This window comes from Chiloscyllium plagiosum, chromosome 2 (genome assembly GCF_004010195.1).
Source record: "Chiloscyllium plagiosum isolate BGI_BamShark_2017 chromosome 2, ASM401019v2, whole genome shotgun sequence".
NCBI lineage: Eukaryota > Metazoa > Chordata > Chondrichthyes > Orectolobiformes > Hemiscylliidae > Chiloscyllium > Chiloscyllium plagiosum.
Window position 1 is genome coordinate 25,615,533 of NC_057711.1, and position 17,419 is coordinate 25,632,951.

Here is a 17,419-nt window from a genome sequence, read left to right on the forward strand (position 1 = left end):
ATCCTCTATCATGAAAGAGGGTACTAATAATCTTTTAGAAATGTTAGGAAACCAAGGGTCTAGTGATACGGCAGAATTGAAGGAACTTAAAGGTATTAGTAAGAAAACAATACTGGGGAAATTAATGGGGTTAAAGGCTGAGACCTAATAATATATATCCCAGAGTGCTAAAGGAAGTGTCTTGGAAATATTCAATGACTTGGAAACAATCTTCCAAAATTCTATCAACTCTGGAGCAGTTCCTCCACAATAAGAGATGGTTTGAAGAGGAAAAAAAACCTTGCAGATAAGTTAACCTGATGATGTCAGTAGATGGGAAAATGCTGGCTGTTATTATAAAAGCTTTAAGGGCTGAATGGCTGAGTCCTGCTCATAGAAACTAGGAGAAACTAGGTTTTGTTGACAACTAGTTCAACCCACCAGACAACTACAGAGATATCTACAAAAGGGTATAGAATGAGTTGCCAGAGGAAGTGGTGGAGGTGGTACAATTACAACATTTAAAAGGCATCTGGATGGGTATGTGAACAGGAAGGGTTTAGAGGGATATGAGCCAAGTGCACTAAATTAGGTTAGGATATGTGGTGGTCACGGACATGTTGGACCAAAGGGCCTTTTTCCGTGCTGTACATTTCTATGACTCTAAGGAAACCGCAAGAAGGAAAATTAAAAGAAAACACTGAGCAATGCTTTCTACTTCCATGTTTTGAACTTACTTGTCTGAGACAAAGCTACTAATTTAGCTAATTATTTGAAACAAATAAAATATTACATTTGCAAATCAAATAATCTCTATTCTATATTAAGAAATAACAACATTCATCCAGCTTTCTGTTTACCGTTTTGCTCTCCTTTGTTCTTTAACCTGAGGCACTGATTGCTGGTTAGGCTTCCCTCGATGACTCTGCACGCAACCTTCTGCTTCTTTATCATCTCCTTCATTATTCAGCTCTGATTCACCATCGAACACTGCCGTGCTGTGTAATGGATTATCTACAAAAAGGTTAAAGCAAATAAGCAAAGGAAACATGTTTAGTTTTTTAAAATGTGGAATGCCAATTTAATGCTTACTTTGAGTAATGGAACACTTTTAAAAGATTACAAATTTAAATGCACAACTGAAAACTGGCCCAATCTAATATGCAGACCAGATCAACAAGAAATCACAGATATGGTAGATGTTTTGTAAGAAGAAAGCACAGCAAAAAGGTTTTAATGATAAAAGATGATCAGGAAAGAAATGGTGATGGTGGCTGGCACAGGATAATTTCTGAACATAGATGGTTATAGGATTGAAAGTAGCAATTGAAAGTATTCTTTTAATAAAGGATACAAATGGTAATGTGGCTGAGCAGGTTAAAATGCTGGACTCAAGTTTCAGCATATATAGAAATGGAAAGTGAAATTTCACCATTGCCGATTATTCTCGGAATACCTGTTTTGAGCAGCTCACTTTAAACAAGCTCAACCTTACTCAAAAATGAAGTAGTTATATGTGCAAATGTGTCATTTTTTGTATGGTCTTGTGTTACAGTGATATTGTCCCTATCTCTGGGCCAGAACGTCTGGGTTCAAGGCTCATCTGCTTCAGATGTGTGTCATAATATATCCAAATAAACTGAATGTTTTTAAATTTAAACGTTCATTTAGTTAACTACATATGCCCATTAGTTCAACATCAATACAGTCCTCACTGCTAATAGGTGTTTTGATCCAATGTTATTCGCTTGTTATTTATGTTGGAGTTTCTCCCTCTTCCAACATTCATGCTTCGTGAAGGAAGTACGTAATGTAAAATTATCAATAGCTATGAATTTTAAAAACATCAAGATACAGATATTAGCATAAGAACTACACAAACACTTGAAATTCTTCAAAATATTCCTTGGGCAGGGGTAGTCAGAAAGTTAAAAAAAAAACAATGTTAACTATAGGGGAAGTGAAATATTATCTGCTGACTACTTTGTACTTTTAAACCCAATGGTCAATTAACTGATGTTATAGTTAGTGCTGATTGGTACAGGCTGTAACCTAATAGTGATAAACAAACAATCATTTTCACTTTGATAAAATGTAAATTACCAAAAGTGAACACCTGTTTCTTCGCAAATATTCACTACACTTAAGCTGTGAATGGCAACAGACAATGGCTTTTTAGCAAATTTAAATAACTGCCCAAATGGTTAAGTGGCCATGACTATGATCAGAAAATAATGGAAGCTACTTTTAAATGCAATCTGTGGGAATACTTCTTTGGCAATAATTTAGAAAAGATTTATAAGAGGGAGGTGGTGATGGCAGAGTAGTATTATCACTTAGCCATTAATCCAGAAACTCAGCTAACTTTTTTTGGGGGGAGGGTTGGAGATGAGAACCACTATTGATTGTCAGAAAAATCCATCTGGCTCACTAATGTCCTTCAGGGAATGAAATCTGCTATCCTCACGTGGTCTGGCATACATATGACTTCCAGAGTCACAGCAATGTGGTTGACTCTTAACCAGAGGGCAAGCAGAGATGGGCAATAAATACTAGCCTAGCCGGTGATGCCCTAATCCTGTAAATAAATTTTTAAAAAGAATCTGAACTCCTCCATGTTGAACAACACTTGGAGGAAGCACTGAGCAAGGCAAGAGTGAAATTCTCAGAGTACATTTGCAACGTTCACCACCACAATTGGATCCGTGGCAACATTATTGATCAAGCTGGTCAGGTCCTAAACACTTAGCTGCTAGACTGGGTCTACAGATCCCAGTGAGGGAACCAACAAGAGGACTGATCGCATACTTACCAAACGGCCACCTGCAGATGCAATTGTCCATGACAGTATCGGTAAGAGTGACTACTGCACTGTCTCCTCAAGGACTAAGTCCCACCTTCACATTGAGAATACCCTCCATCATGCTGAGTGGCACTACCACTTTGCTAAATGGGACAGACTTTGACCAGTTCTTGCCACTCAAAACTGGGAATCCACGAGTTGTTATGGACCAGTAATAGCAACAGAATTGCACCTAAATGCAATTTGTAACCCCAGGGGCTGGCATATTCCCCAATCAAATATTACCATTAAGTTAAGGGATCAACCCTGATTCAATGGAAAGTGCAGGAGGACATAAGAGGAGCAGTACCAGCTAAACCTGAAAATGAAATGTCAACCGAGTTAAAACTATCAAACAGGATTATTTGAATACCAAACAACATTAAGCAGCAAATCATAGACAAGAGTTAAGCTAACCCACACCAACAGATGAGATCTAAGCACTGTAGTCCTGCCACATCCAGTCGTGAATGGTGGTGGGCAGTTAAACAACTCACTGGAGGTGTAGGTTCTACAAATATACACATCCCCGATGATGGAAAAGCCTAATAAATCAGTGCAAAAGATAAGGCTGATCACTCACAAAAACCTTCAGCCAGCAGTATCAAGCTAATGATCTATCTTGGACTCCTCCAGCATTACAGATACCAGTCTTCAGCCAACTCTATTCACTCCATGTGATTTCAAGAAACAGTTGGACACACTGAATACTGCAGACTATAGGCCCTGACAACATTCCAGCAATAGTGCAGAAGACATGCTCCAGAACTTGCCACTCCCCTAGCCAAGCTGTTCCATTAGTTACAATACTGACATCTTCCCAATAAAGGTAGAAAATTGCCCAGGTACGTCCTGTACACATAAACAGGACAAATCCAACCCAGCCAATTAGCACTCCACCCATTTCGTCCTGATCATTAGCAAAGTGTTGGAATGTGTCACCAACAATGCTCAGCAATAACCTGCTCAGTGACATCCAATTTGAGTTCAGCCAGGACCACTCAGCTTCTGACCTCATTATAGCCTTCATTTAAAAACGGACAAAAGAGCTGAACTCCTGATGTGAGGTGAGTGCGTTAGCCTTGACATCAAGACCTCATTTAACAAAGTGCGGCATCAAAGAGCCTTAGCAAAACTGGAATCTATGAGTATCAGGGAGCAAACTCTAGCTAATTAGTCATACCTGGCATACCCGGAAGATGGTTGTGGTTATTGGAGGATAGTCATCTCAGGTACAGGACATTCTGCACAAATTCATCAGGATAGTGTCCTCGACCCAACCATCTTCCACTGCTTCATCGATGACTTTCCCTCTACCAAAAGGTCAGAAGTGGGGATGTCCATCGTTGATTGCAAAATGTTTAGCATTATTCGTGACACCTCAATTACTGAAGCAGTTCATGTTCAAATGAAACAAGATCAAGACAATATCCAGGCTTGGGGTCGAGAGTGTAGTGCAGGAAAAGCACAACAGGTCAGGCAGCATCCAAAGAGCAGGAGAAATCAGCACAAACTGTTCATCAGGAACGAGGCTTGTAGGTGGGGGAGATAAATGGGAAGGGGTGGGTCTGAGGGGTGGAAGTAGCTGAGAATGCAATAGATAGATGAAAGTGGGGGAGAAGGTGATAGGTCAGAAAGGAGGATGGAGCGGATATATTGGAAAGACGACGGACAGGTCAAGAGGGTGGTGTTGAGTTGGAGGCTTCGGACTGGGATAATGTGGATGGGGAAATGGGGAAATGGGAAAATTGATGAAATCCACATTAATCCCGTGTGGTTACGGGGTCCCAAGGTGGAAGATGAGGTGTTCTTCCTCCAGGCATCAGGTGGTTAGAGTTTGGCCCAGGACCTGTATGTCCTTGGAGAAGTGGGAGGGGGAGTTAAAGCGTTCAGCCACAGAACAGTGAGTTTGGTTGGTGCAGGTGTCCCAGAAATGTTCACTGAAACAATCCGCAATTGGCGTCCCGTCTCCCCGATGTAGAGGAGACCACATCGGGTGCAACGGTTACAGTAGATGAGAGTTGTGGAGGTACAGGTAAATTTCTGTCAGATGTCAAAGAAGGATTCCTTTGGGACCTTGGACAGAGGCGAGGGGGGAGGTGTGGGCACAGATTTTGCACGTCTTACAGTGGCAGGAAAGATGCCGAGTGGGGTGTGGGCTGGTGGGGGGCATGGATCTGATAAGGGTGTCGCAGAGGAGTGGTCTCTCCGAAATGCTGATAGGAGCAGGGAGGGAAATATATCCCTCGTGGTGGGGTCTGTTTGTAGGTGGCAGAAGTGGCAGAGGATAGTGCGATGTATACAGTGGGGTGGAAGGTGAGCACGGTTGTGGTTGTGGTTGTGGTTGTGGTGGTGGTTTTGGGGGGAGCGAGGGTTCTGTTCTTGTTGCATTCGGAGGGGTGGGGCTCAAGGGCGGAGGTGCAGGAAGTGGAGGAGATGCGCTGCAGGACATTGTCGACTATGTGGGAGGGGAAATGGCAGTCTTTGAAGAAGGAGACCATCTGGAAGAACACTTCATCTTCCACCTTGGGACCCTACAACAACACGGGATTAATGTGGATTTCACCTGTTTCCTCATGTCCCCTCCTTCCACCTTATCCCAGTCCCGAGCCTCCAACTTGGCACTGCCCTCTTGACCTGTCCATCGTCTTTCCCATCTATCCACTCCACCCTCCTCCCCAAAATATCGCCTTCTCCCCCACCTTCATCTACCTACTGCATTCTCAGCTGCCTTACCCCCTAGCCCCAACCCCTCCCATTTATCTCTCAACCCTCCGGCCCACAAATCTCATTCCTGATGAAGAGCTTATGGCCGAAACATCGATTCTCTTGCTCTTTGGATCCTGCCTGACCTGCTGTGCTTTTCCAGCACCACACTCTTGACTCTGATCTCCAGCATCTGCAGACTCCACTTTCTCCTAATATCCAGGCTTGGGGCAAACAAATGGCAAGCAGCAGTCACGTCACACAGATGATAGGCAATGACCATCTAATCACTGCCCCTTAGCATTTAATCATGTTACCAATACTGAATCCCCCATTATCAACATCCCGGAGGTTATCTTTGACCTGAAACTCAACTGGATTCACCACAAAAATACATTGGCTACTAGAGCAAGTTAAAGGCTAAGAATGCTGTGATGAGTAACTCACCTCTTGACGCCCCAAAGCCTGTCCACTATCAACAAGGCACAAGTCAGGAGTGTAATGGAATACTCCCCACTTATCTAGATGGGAGCAGCTTCATCAACACTCAAGAAGTTTGACACTATCAGGACAAAGCAGCTTGATTGGTACCACATCCACTAGCATCCACGCCCTCCACCACTGACGCTCAGTAGCAGCAGTGTACTATGTACAAGGTGAATTGTACAAATTCACCAAAGATCCTTCGACAGCACTTTCCAAACCCATGACCACTTCCATTTAGAAGAACAATGGCAGCACATACTTGGGAACACCACCATCTTAAAGTTCTGCTCTAAGCCACTCACCATCCTGAACTGGAATTATATCACTGTCCCTTCACTGTCAGAGTCAAACTCCTGGAATTTCCTCTCTAAGGGAGTTGTGCGTCAACGTACAGCATGTGGACAGCAGCAGTTTAATTAAGAAGCAAGTTCAACACCTTCTCAAGGGCAACTATGGACAACAAATAAATACTGGCCAACCAGTGATGCCCGCATCCCCAAAATGAAGGAAGAAAGAAAGAAAGATTCTGTTTAAGAATTTCCATGACACAGGTTAAACTTTCAGAACTTTTCAACGAAGTCCGTTTTGAAAGATTTGCATTTGAATTAAAAGTTGCATGAAACCTGAGTAAAACAGGGCAGATACAAAGCTAGTGTAAGGAAAAAAGGATGTATTATGCAAAATATGCAACAGTCAGGAGATTAGGACCCTGGAAGCTGTGAAGGATTTGTTCTGCCTTCTCAATCCAGTTGCAGATGCAGTGTCGGGCTTTTTATCTTCAACATAGTATTTGTACCTGATGAGGTGATATTTATGTTAGCTCTCATAACACAATAACTAGACATGGGTAGCGTAGTACTGAAAGATTCAATAGACATTTGTTACAATTCCTGATATCTACATATATATTCATTTTGGACACTGTCGCGTCTGGGCTAGTACTGACCAATTTGATTACAAGCTATTACATAGCTCCATCTGTGTGCCATACTGTAAACGGCCACAGTCATATAGAACTCAGGTCCCAGGATGAAGTGATGATGATACTATGAACATGTTTCTTAAAGGTTTATTATATACTAGCTACAAGACAACACAACAGTGAAATCGTGAGTATTTAAATCAAATGTGTTTTTTGACAATGCATGGTACAGGGAAACAAAATTGTGCTAATTGTAAAGTATAAAGTTTGAAAATATACAGAATAACTAGAAAAACAATCGAACTCAGACTTAAAAAATTGTACAAAACCATCAGTAGCCACATCACTTATAATGTTCAGATAATGGACAATATCTTACCATGCAGACATCAGAATGGACAGTTGGAGCTACATTTTAACAATGATAAGGCTCACTAAATACAAAATCAGCTGTATATAACAGGAATACAGTTAACCTTCATTTTAAAAGTTTGTAATCATTGGATCAGTTTAAATTTTTCTAAATAGACGTCAACCATATGTCAAAACAACACATAAGCAGCAATGCCTGTTGACTTCACATGTATATCAGTGTTAAATAAATAATAATTTCAATAGTAAAATGATATTTCACAAATCAAACGATAGTTTGAAACTGCTCCAGTCTCAGTTATCTCAGCATGTGATCTTCTCAGATCTCCAGCTCATTAGTCACCTGTCAGTTCAATAGACATCATGTAATAAAAGTTTTTATTTGAACATGAGCTATAGATTGCTTTCAACAAATTTTCAAAATTATGCTATCATCACTAACATTCACCTTATTACTAATGAACAAAATGCCACAGTACATGTTGCAGAAATAACTATGGCCTATACAGAATTACTGAAAAAATTAACCTATCATAAAACCAAAAAAAAATTATAATTATAAAATTAATTACAGACTTTAAATCAACTGAAATTGTTCATTATATTCAGCACTTTATTTCACAGAATCTCTACAATGTGGATTGAGGCCATTCAGCCCACCGAGACTGCAACGAACCCCGAAGAGCAACCTACCCAGATCCAACATCTCTCCCCATCCCATAACTCTCAATTACCTTAAGCTAATGCACTCAGCCTGCCCATCCCTGGACACTATGGGGCAATTTAGCCATGCCAATCCAAGACTGGAATCAAACCTGTGTCTCTGGAACTGTGAGGCAACAATACTAACCACTAAGCCACAGTGCTGCCCCAGTGTCTGCCTTCATCCAAAGTTACCCCAGGTGGCAGTGCCTTCACAAACATTTCCTACAAAACATCTTTTTATCTTCCCTCATTCAATTGGGCAGACTGAAAAAATAACCACGACGAATCCATCATAGAACCAGACTACGAACTTGTATTTGGACTATATGAAACAAAATCTTCTTATCCAAAAGCCTGATGCAATGTGAAAACCATTTCCAGACATTAAAATGGTCTTATAAATTCCAAAATAATTGCTGTTGTAGCAGTATGTACCATCCACATGCTGCATTACAGAAATTTAGCAATAACTTCTAAATCCATGACCACTACCATCTTGACACACAAGGGCAGCAAGCAGATGGGAGCATGCCAACTGCAAATTCCCCTCCAAGTCACTCATCATCCTAACTCTGGATGTAAATGCAGTTCCTTCTGTCTTGCTGGATGAAAATTGTTGAACTTCCTCTCTAACAGTATTATGCATCTACCCAAGCCAAATTGACTGTCACAATTCAAGACGACAGATCACCCAACTTCTCAAAGGCAACTAGGGATGGGCAATAAATGCAGGCCCAGCCAGCAACATCCCGTGAATAAAAAAAAATCCACAATTGAGGCTCCTGTTCATTTACTAAATTAGATTTTGCTCTTTTGGAATGCATTCTATAGAATGCTTGAGCACCCCTTTCTGTGAAAACCATTCCCTGTGGCTTTGACTTAAGGATTTGGTTGTTTTGACAGTTTGACAGCCTGTGGTTGTTGATGATCTTTCTAGGTCAAAAGGGCCTTGGGAAAATGCCCCATTAACCAGCCACTTTTTTACACTTGTGACAGTTCTTGTCGAAATATTCATAATCCAGAAATGTCACATACTTGGACAGTTTTCATGGAGACTGCATAATTATTTCAGAGGCAGTATGCAGATTTCACCACCATTCAATAATTTTCTGCTAAGCAGAACGTGACAGTGCATTATCAGTTAGTAATCATAACTGAGCTTTGGACGAATTATTTTGAACTCATTGTGAATGTTGCTTGTAATGCCTACAAATATATTAAAAGGTTCACTATAGGTCTCAATACTTACTAAATCCTCTTTCTTATTCATTGGCACTAAGTAAGACATTTTTGTTTGCTGCTGAGAAGCTCCAGTCCAAAACAGTAGAGGTATAAAAACAAAACTGAACATAGTTTCAAGCACACGTGAATTTTACATAACAAAAAGGGAAATGCTTCTGGGATAAGTTCCAAAAAGTCCCAAGATGATTAATGCAACTTCTACAAAGTTACATTAAAATATCATTAAAAAAAATCTAGTAGAGGAATCTCGATTAACCGAATATCATTTATCTGACTATCGGATTATCTGAAGGTGATCTCCAGGTCCCGATAGAAACATTACGTCAAAGAGCTGTTTTAACCCTGGATCACATCTTTTGTTTACAGGTACAATGATTAAAAACAAACTTGGCTTACTGAAATGCTGCCGACAACAGGCCGGGACAGTCCAGGCACAGTCTCAAAATGACTGGTCTCTCACCCTCTCTCTCTTCCCCCACACTTTCCCTGGAGTTCTACACAAGGGTGTACCCTAAACCCCCTTTCCCCAGATAATCTATCCAACATTGTCCTGTACAGGGGCAGAGTGGGAACTTGTCAAGAAGTTGTGTGTGCGTGCGCTCGCGCTATTTGGAGACTTACCCCATAAAGGCAGCAGCAGTCTGACTGTTGGTCTACAGTACAGCTGCATGGGGTTGGGGGAGCGGGACTGGGGGTGAGCAGGGGGTGGTGTTGGACAGGGTTGTGGAGTAGACGGATGTGGGCGGGGAGCGGATGGGGGTGGGGGGGTGTGTCTCATGCACAGTGTGACTTTGCCTAGTCTCCTGAACGGGGAGTAGACTTCATAGAAACTTAAATCAATTAACGGAATAGTGCCTGCCCATCTCATTCGGATAATCGAAGTTCCTCTGTAGTGGGAAGCTAATTGGTTTCTCACAAGAATAGAATCTCTCTGGTGACATCTTGTGGTAAATCTAACACAGCAGGTAATTCTCATTAGGTTAACTAAAGCGGGTTGATTGCTTGAAATCGATTCTGGATTGAACCTCACAAATCACATTTATAAAAAAAACTTTCCACTGGGAATGATTCAAAAATATTTTATTCTTGAAATCAATTAATTGCTAGTACAGCATTAGATTTCCATTCAGAATTCAAATTCCTGCAGGGACTAAACAACCCTCTAAGCAGAGATTTCAGATAGATCAACTTTCTCTCTAGATCAGGAAAACAACCAAAAGAACCCAATCATGCTCCACAAAGGTACAACCTTTTCAATATCGACAAAGACTGATGGTGACCTTGGGAAGACTATAGCTCAACCATGGGGCAGCACGTGGCTCAGTGGTTAGCACTGCTGCCTCACAGTGCCAGGGACCCAGGTTCGATTTCAGCCTTGGGCAACTGTCTGTGGGGAGTTTGCACATTCTGCGTGGGTTTCCTCTGGGTGCTCTGGTTTCCTCCCACAGTCCAAAGATGTGCAGGTCAGGTGAATTAGCCATTCTAAATTGCCCATAGTGTTAGATGCATTAGTCAGAGGGAAATGGGTCTGGGTGGGTTACTCGTCAGAGGGTTGGTGTGGACTTGTTGGGCGGAAGGGCCTGTTTCCACACTGTAGGGAATCTGATCAAACTAGCCTACTGTGTTCAAAAGTTAACAATAAACTGTGAAAAAAGGAACTGACAGGGCAAATAAGTGTGTACGCAACTACAAAATTCTAACAAATAGATTCAGCAAAAGCTTTAAAATGCTTACTTTAAAACAGCACTGATGGCCGATTTGCAAATTTAAGTTGTGAGTATTTGGGAACTGCCAGCTGAGTATGTTGAGAAATTAATCAAGCTAAATTATTTAAAATCATAATGTTCCTAAAAAATTTAACAGATCCTTTCCATATCAAAAAGGACAATATCAAAATTATCAGAAAAACTTCAGCCTTCTCACAGAAGATTTCAAATTCAGTTTTGGATTGTCAATAAAGGAGCTCCAATTCATGTTCAAGCTTAACAGGGCAAGATTCTTAGAACAGTTCACTGGCAGAAACAGAGTTGAGTACCTGCAAGTCAAGATTTAAATGGCACTATTCTGAAAGGAACCTATGGCAGTGTGGCCAGGGTAGTTGGTAGTAGGCCTCATTACAATGACAATCAAAGTCTTGGCATTTATTTTGGAAACCAATGAGGCAAACTCAGCATTGGGTGGGACTGACAACTCATTAGTGACACAGCAATGATGCTTAATCTTCAAAGTAGACTGAAATTCAGCACAATAATGATGCGATATGAAAAATCAGCACACTGAGTCAAAAATCTATAGAGTCAAAATAAATTCTTTGACAAAACTCAATAACAGTGTTAGAATTTTTAATCACCAAGTTTATCACCAAGTCCCGTAATCAGGGTGTGTTGCATTAAATATTGCTTTATTTTTGGAACACCAAATGGTCATGAGGGTAAGATGACAGAATCAAAGAACAAGCATGCTATGATAAACATATGACTGGACACAAGACTTGCCTGAAAAAAGCCTTACTCACGATCATTAACTCCTTACCATAGTATTCATCATCATCTTGACTGTCTGGATTCTTAAATATGCAGGAGAGGTTTGGTGAAGGTTCTGGATGTTTCTGACTTGGCAATTTGGCTCTACTGTTTTGAGCCGGACTGTGTCTTTTATTTGTATCACTTATTCCATCTCTTCTAGATTTCACACTTTTAGAAGCCTAAAATAAAAAGAAAAACCAAATAAATTTCTGGTCTTGCCTATAGCGTGAGAATTAATTATCAGATTTGAATTGTCACAATGTAGTAGATTTATTTTTTATTTTGAATGCCCCACACACTGATTTTTGTCTTTTGTATCATTCTAGGTTCTCCCCTTAACAAGATAATATCACATCATTTGGCGTGATGATATTAGCAAGTAGCAACATCATCTCAGGTAAAGAATATGAAGCAACTTAATCTAGCTTTTAAAAAAAACCTCATTCATTCAGTGGACGTGGGCTTCACTGGCTAAACACTCATTGTCATCCCTAATTGCCAAAGTGATGGTGATGAACTGCCTTCTTCAATCGCAGTAAGCGATCTAGCACATTTGCATTCATAATACTGTTAGGGAGAGTTTTAGGATTTTAATTCAACACCAGCGAAGAAACAGTGATGTTGTTCTAAGTCAAGATGGTGATCTGCTTGGTGAGGAATTTGCAGGCAAAGATGTTTCCAGGCATCTGCTGCCTTTATTGTTCTAGATGGTAGTAATCATGGGTTTGAGAGGTGTTGTCTAAACAGCTTTGGTGAATTTCTGCAGTGTATCTTGTAGATGGTACACACTGATACATCGATGATAAACAGAGATTTTATGGTTCTGTTACCAATCAGCGGGTTGATGTGTCATGGATGGTAATAAGCTTGAGGGTTGTTGGAGTTGCACTCAGCCAGGCAAATGGGGAGTATTCCAACACAGTGCTGACTTGTGCCTTGTAGATGGTAGACAGGCTTTTGTCAAGGGGTCAAGGTTAAATTTTGCCTTGTTAGAGATGGTCATTGCCTGACACTTGTGTGGCATAAATAATACTTGCTTCTTGACTGGATTTCACCCAGATTATATGGCATTTAGATACAGATTGCTCAGCATTTGAGGTATCACAAGTGGTGCTGAACTTTAGTTTGTTGATGATTGCATATGACCACTTCTGACCTTAAAATGGAAGAAAGATCATTGATTAAATAGCTGAAGATGGCTGGCCTGAGGACTGCTCTAAATAACCCCTGCAGTGATGCATAGAGCTGAGGTGACTGACCTCCAACAAGCTCAACTACTTTCCTTTGTGATAGGTACAACTTCATCCAACAGAGAATTTTTCACATGATTCTTAGCAACTTCAGGTTTGCTAGGGTTCCTTAATGCCACACTTGGTCAAATGTTGCCTTGACATCAGGGGCAGTCGCTCTCATCATCTCTGATGTTTGGCTTTTTGTCCATTTTTACAATCATCAGTATCTTTTTGGAAGAGGTGGTGCTATTGTCAATATTTTCAGGATGTTAAAATTTAAAAACTCACTAAAATCGCTTTTCCCCCCAATACATGTAGACAAGTTTTACACAGAGGCTTGCATATAACAGGTTTGTACTTACACTATGATATGTGAGCTCACAGACTTGCCTATTTCTCCTTCATATATTTGAATGTTTCATTCCATGCATAGATCTTACCAATTATTTTAAAAATCGTTTAGCCTTAAACTTATCTGTACATCAGATTGACTTTCAAGCTTATTTTGAACCCCTGATATTTAACTAAATTTTAGTGACTCCATATCAGAATCAATCATGAGTAACCAGCAGCAGCAATGAAGCAATATATAAAATAGATCAATATATAAAATCCATTAATCACACTTAAATTCCAGTTAATTGCTGTTAAAATGGAAATAATTAAACTTGATAAGACTATAAGCTGTAGAAACAGAAGCAGGTGATTCAACCCATCAAGTCAGCTCCACCATTCAATGAGATCATTGCTGATCTGATCATTCTCAACTCCACTTTCCTGCCTTTTCCTTTACTGAATAAAATCTGTCCGTCTATCTCAGCCTCAGATACATTTAATAACACAGCCCTAGAGTCCTCTGTGGTAAAGAATTCCAGATTCACTACCATTTCAGAAAAAAAAAATTCTCTTCATTTCTGTCTAAAGGGAGATTATGCCCTCTGGTCCTAGATTCTCCCACCAGGGGAAACAACCTTTCTATATCTGTTCAGTCAAGTAGCCAAAAGAATATTATATTTCAATCAGATCACCTCTGATTCTTCTAAGTGCCAATGAGTACAGGCCCAAACTTCATAGAATCCCTACAATGTGGATGCAGACCACTTGCTCCATCAAGTCCACACCAACTCTCCGAAGAGCATCTCACCCAGACCCACTCTCCTACCCTACCCTACCCTATTCCTGTAGCCCTGAGTTTCCCATGGCTAATCCACCTTGCCTGCACATCCCTGAATACGATGGGTAATTTAGCATGGCAAGTCCATCTGACCAACACATCTTTGGACTGTGGGAGGAAAGCAGAGCATTCAGATGAAACCCATGCAGACATAGGGAGCTTGTACAAATTGCACACAATCGCCTGTTGGTAGAATCAAACCCTGGTCCCTGGCAATGTGAAGTCTCAACCTCTCCTCCTTACCTGATATCAACCTCGTGAACCTTTAGACTGCCTCCAATGCTAGTACAGTTTTCCTTAAATAAGTGACCCAAAATTCTTTGCTGTATTCCAGCTGTGGTCTCACAAGTTTGTTATATCGTTTTAGCCAGACCTCCCCACTGTTGTATTCTATTCCAATTTAAATAAAGGCAATTCCATTTGCCTTCCCTATTATCTCCTGAACTTGTATGATTTTTTTGTGATTTACATACAGGGACTTCTAAATCCTTCTGTGATGAAGTTTTCTGCAGTCTTCTTCCATTTAAAATAATATTCCTGCTCTATTCTTGTTGCTAAAGTGCATAACCTCATATTTCTCCACATTACATGATACGCTATTTTAGCATTGCTCTAAGTAATATCAAGAAATGAAACAGAGATCTGTGTCAACACATTGTCGTACATCAGTGCAAGGTATCTATTCAAGAATGAGGTAAAGAGAAAACAGGGATCCAGGCCAGTTGGCATATAATTTATCAGTCATAATGAGCAGGTATCTATCTATAAGGAAGTTTTTACAATGTATTTGGAAAAGCACACCATGATTAGGACACACCAAAAAGGTTTTACACAAAGGAAATTAGCTTGATAAATTTATAAGGTTTTAAAGATTCAAGTAGTAGAATAAATATAGGGGAACAAGTAAATGTGGTTCATTTGGATTTCCAAAAGATGATAATGTTCCACACAAAACTTTATTTATTTAATAAAACAAAGGCTGTTGCGTTTGGGCAACGTATTAGATTGGACAGAGGATTGGTTAATGAGCAAGAAAGTAGGAACAAATGGAGTATTCTCAAATTGATAGACTGTGACTGGTTGAGTTTTGCAATGATCAGCTCTAGGGCTTCAATTATTTACAATCCAATCTAATGATTTAGGCAAAAAGACAGCAATATATCCAAGTCTGCAGTTGATATAAAGCTAGGCAGGAAAGCAAGCCATGAGGAGAAAATAAACAGGCAAGGTGAGTGGGGCAACAAGATGACAAATGGTATTCACATGGGGAAATGAGAAGTCATTGAAATTTGTTGAAGTAGAGAAGAGCAGAATATATTTTAAAAGATGTGAAACTTGAATGTTGATGTCCAGAGATTTGGGTGTGCTCATTAAAGGAACACAGCATGCACATGCAGCAAATAGGAAAGCAAATGCTATTTGGCCTTTATTGTTAACAGATTGGAGTACAAGAATAAAATTTTCCTTCAACTGTACAGGGTTTTGTTGAGACCACACCTGGAAAACTTAGTACAATTTTTGTCTCCATTTTTAAGGAGACAAGGAGCAGGTGAGTAAAGAGTTTTTTAAAACTCAAGATCGGCATCAATCACAGTGAGAGGCAGACAGGCTTTCTTCTGCTCCTATTGTGAATGTTCATATCAAAGGCATAACAGTATCACAATAAAGTAAACAGCTCCATGTCTGAAGTACCTTCAGTCTTGTGTTTTGGTGTACCAGTAAATTAGATCCTTTTAAGGTAGAAGCAGTTTTACTTTTTCTCATTATTTCTTTCCTCAGGTGTGCTGCATCAAGTTAAAATCTATAAATGAAATATTGGACACAGCAAAAATGAGATAAGTGGGGTTATTCTGTAGTAACTTTGATGCAGCTTTTCTTAAAACAGTTCTTGTAATAAAAGACATGATCTCATTGAATATTACAGCAAATGCAGTGGGCTGAATGGTCTACTTCTACTCCCATGGGCCCTCTTAAAGCCAAGATGAGCTGTCCATTCTCACTCTGGCTCAGCTGCTCAGTTTCCAACATTCATTGAGTCCTGCTCACTCCTCTTCTCTCCTGTTTCTTCCACCTGTTTTTCCTCTGTCTCCCTCCCTCACTACATCTTGTTTTTTTTTCCTCTCTTTCTCATTCACTCATTTTACTTCAGTCTCTCCCTCTCTCTCGTATTTCCCTCTTGTTCTATCACTCTCCCACCTGTTCTTCATTAAAAATCGCACAACACCAGGTTATAGTCCAATTGGAAGCACTAGCTTTTGGAGCACCTGATGAAGGAACAGCGCTCCGAAAATTAGTGCTTACAGTTAAAGACAATAGACAATAGGTGCAGGAGTAGGCCATTCAGCCCTTCGAGCCTGCACCGCCATTCAATATAATCATGGCTGATCATTCCTAATCAGTATCCTGTTCCTGCCTTATCTCCATAACCCTTGATTCCACTATCTTTGAGAGCTCTATCCAACTCTTTCTTAAATGAATTCAGAGAGTGGGCCTCCATTGCCCTCTGGGGCAGAGCATTCCACACAGCCACCACTCTCTGGGTGAAGACGTTTCTTCTGAGCTCTGTCCTAAATGGTCTATCCCGTATTCTTAAGCTGTGTACTCTGGTTCGGCACTCACCTATCAGTGGAAATATGTTTCCTACTGCCAGAGTGTCCAATCCTTTCATAATCTTATACGTCTCAATCAGATCCCCTCTCAGTCTTTGAAACTCAAAGGTATACAAGCCCAGTCGCTTCAGTCTTTCAGTGTAAGGTAATCCTGCCATTCCAGGAATTGACCTCGTGAATCGACGCTGCACTCCCTCAATAGCCAGAATGTCTTTTCTCAAATTTGGAGACCAGAACTGCACACAGTACTCCAGGTGCGGTCTCACCAAGGCCCTGTACAGCTGCAGAAGCACCTCTTTGCTTCTATACTTAAGTCCTCTTGTTATGAAGGCCAGCATGCTATTAGCCTTCTTCACTACCTGCTGTACCTGCATGCTTGCCTTCATTGACTGGTGTACAAGAACACCCAGATCTCTCTGTACTGCCCCTTTACATAAATTGATTCCATTGAGGTAGTAATCTGCCTTCCTGTTCTTGCCACCAAAGTGGACAACCATACATTTATCCACATTAAACTGCATCTGCCATGCATCTGCCCACTCACCTAACTTGTCCAGGTCACCCTGTAATCTCCTAACATCCTCATCACATTCCACCCTGCCACCCAGCTTTGTACCATCAGCAA

General features: G+C 40.6%; 1 protein-coding gene across 1 annotated transcript in view; it reads right to left on the reverse strand.

The window, feature by feature from the left end:
• The window catches only part of cenpu (centromere protein U), a 50,369-nt gene that overhangs the window by 25,268 nt on the left and 7,682 nt on the right, over window positions 1–17,419 (reverse strand). Inside the window, exons 2-4 of the mRNA XM_043705755.1 lie at window positions 15,878–15,986; window positions 11,787–11,958; window positions 840–993 (exon numbers count right to left, since the gene is read on the reverse strand). Of these exons, the coding sequence (XP_043561690.1) occupies window positions 840–993; window positions 11,787–11,958; window positions 15,878–15,949 (398 nt within the window). The 5' untranslated portion in view covers window positions 15,950–15,986. The remainder of the gene's footprint in view (window positions 1–839; window positions 994–11,786; window positions 11,959–15,877; window positions 15,987–17,419) is intronic.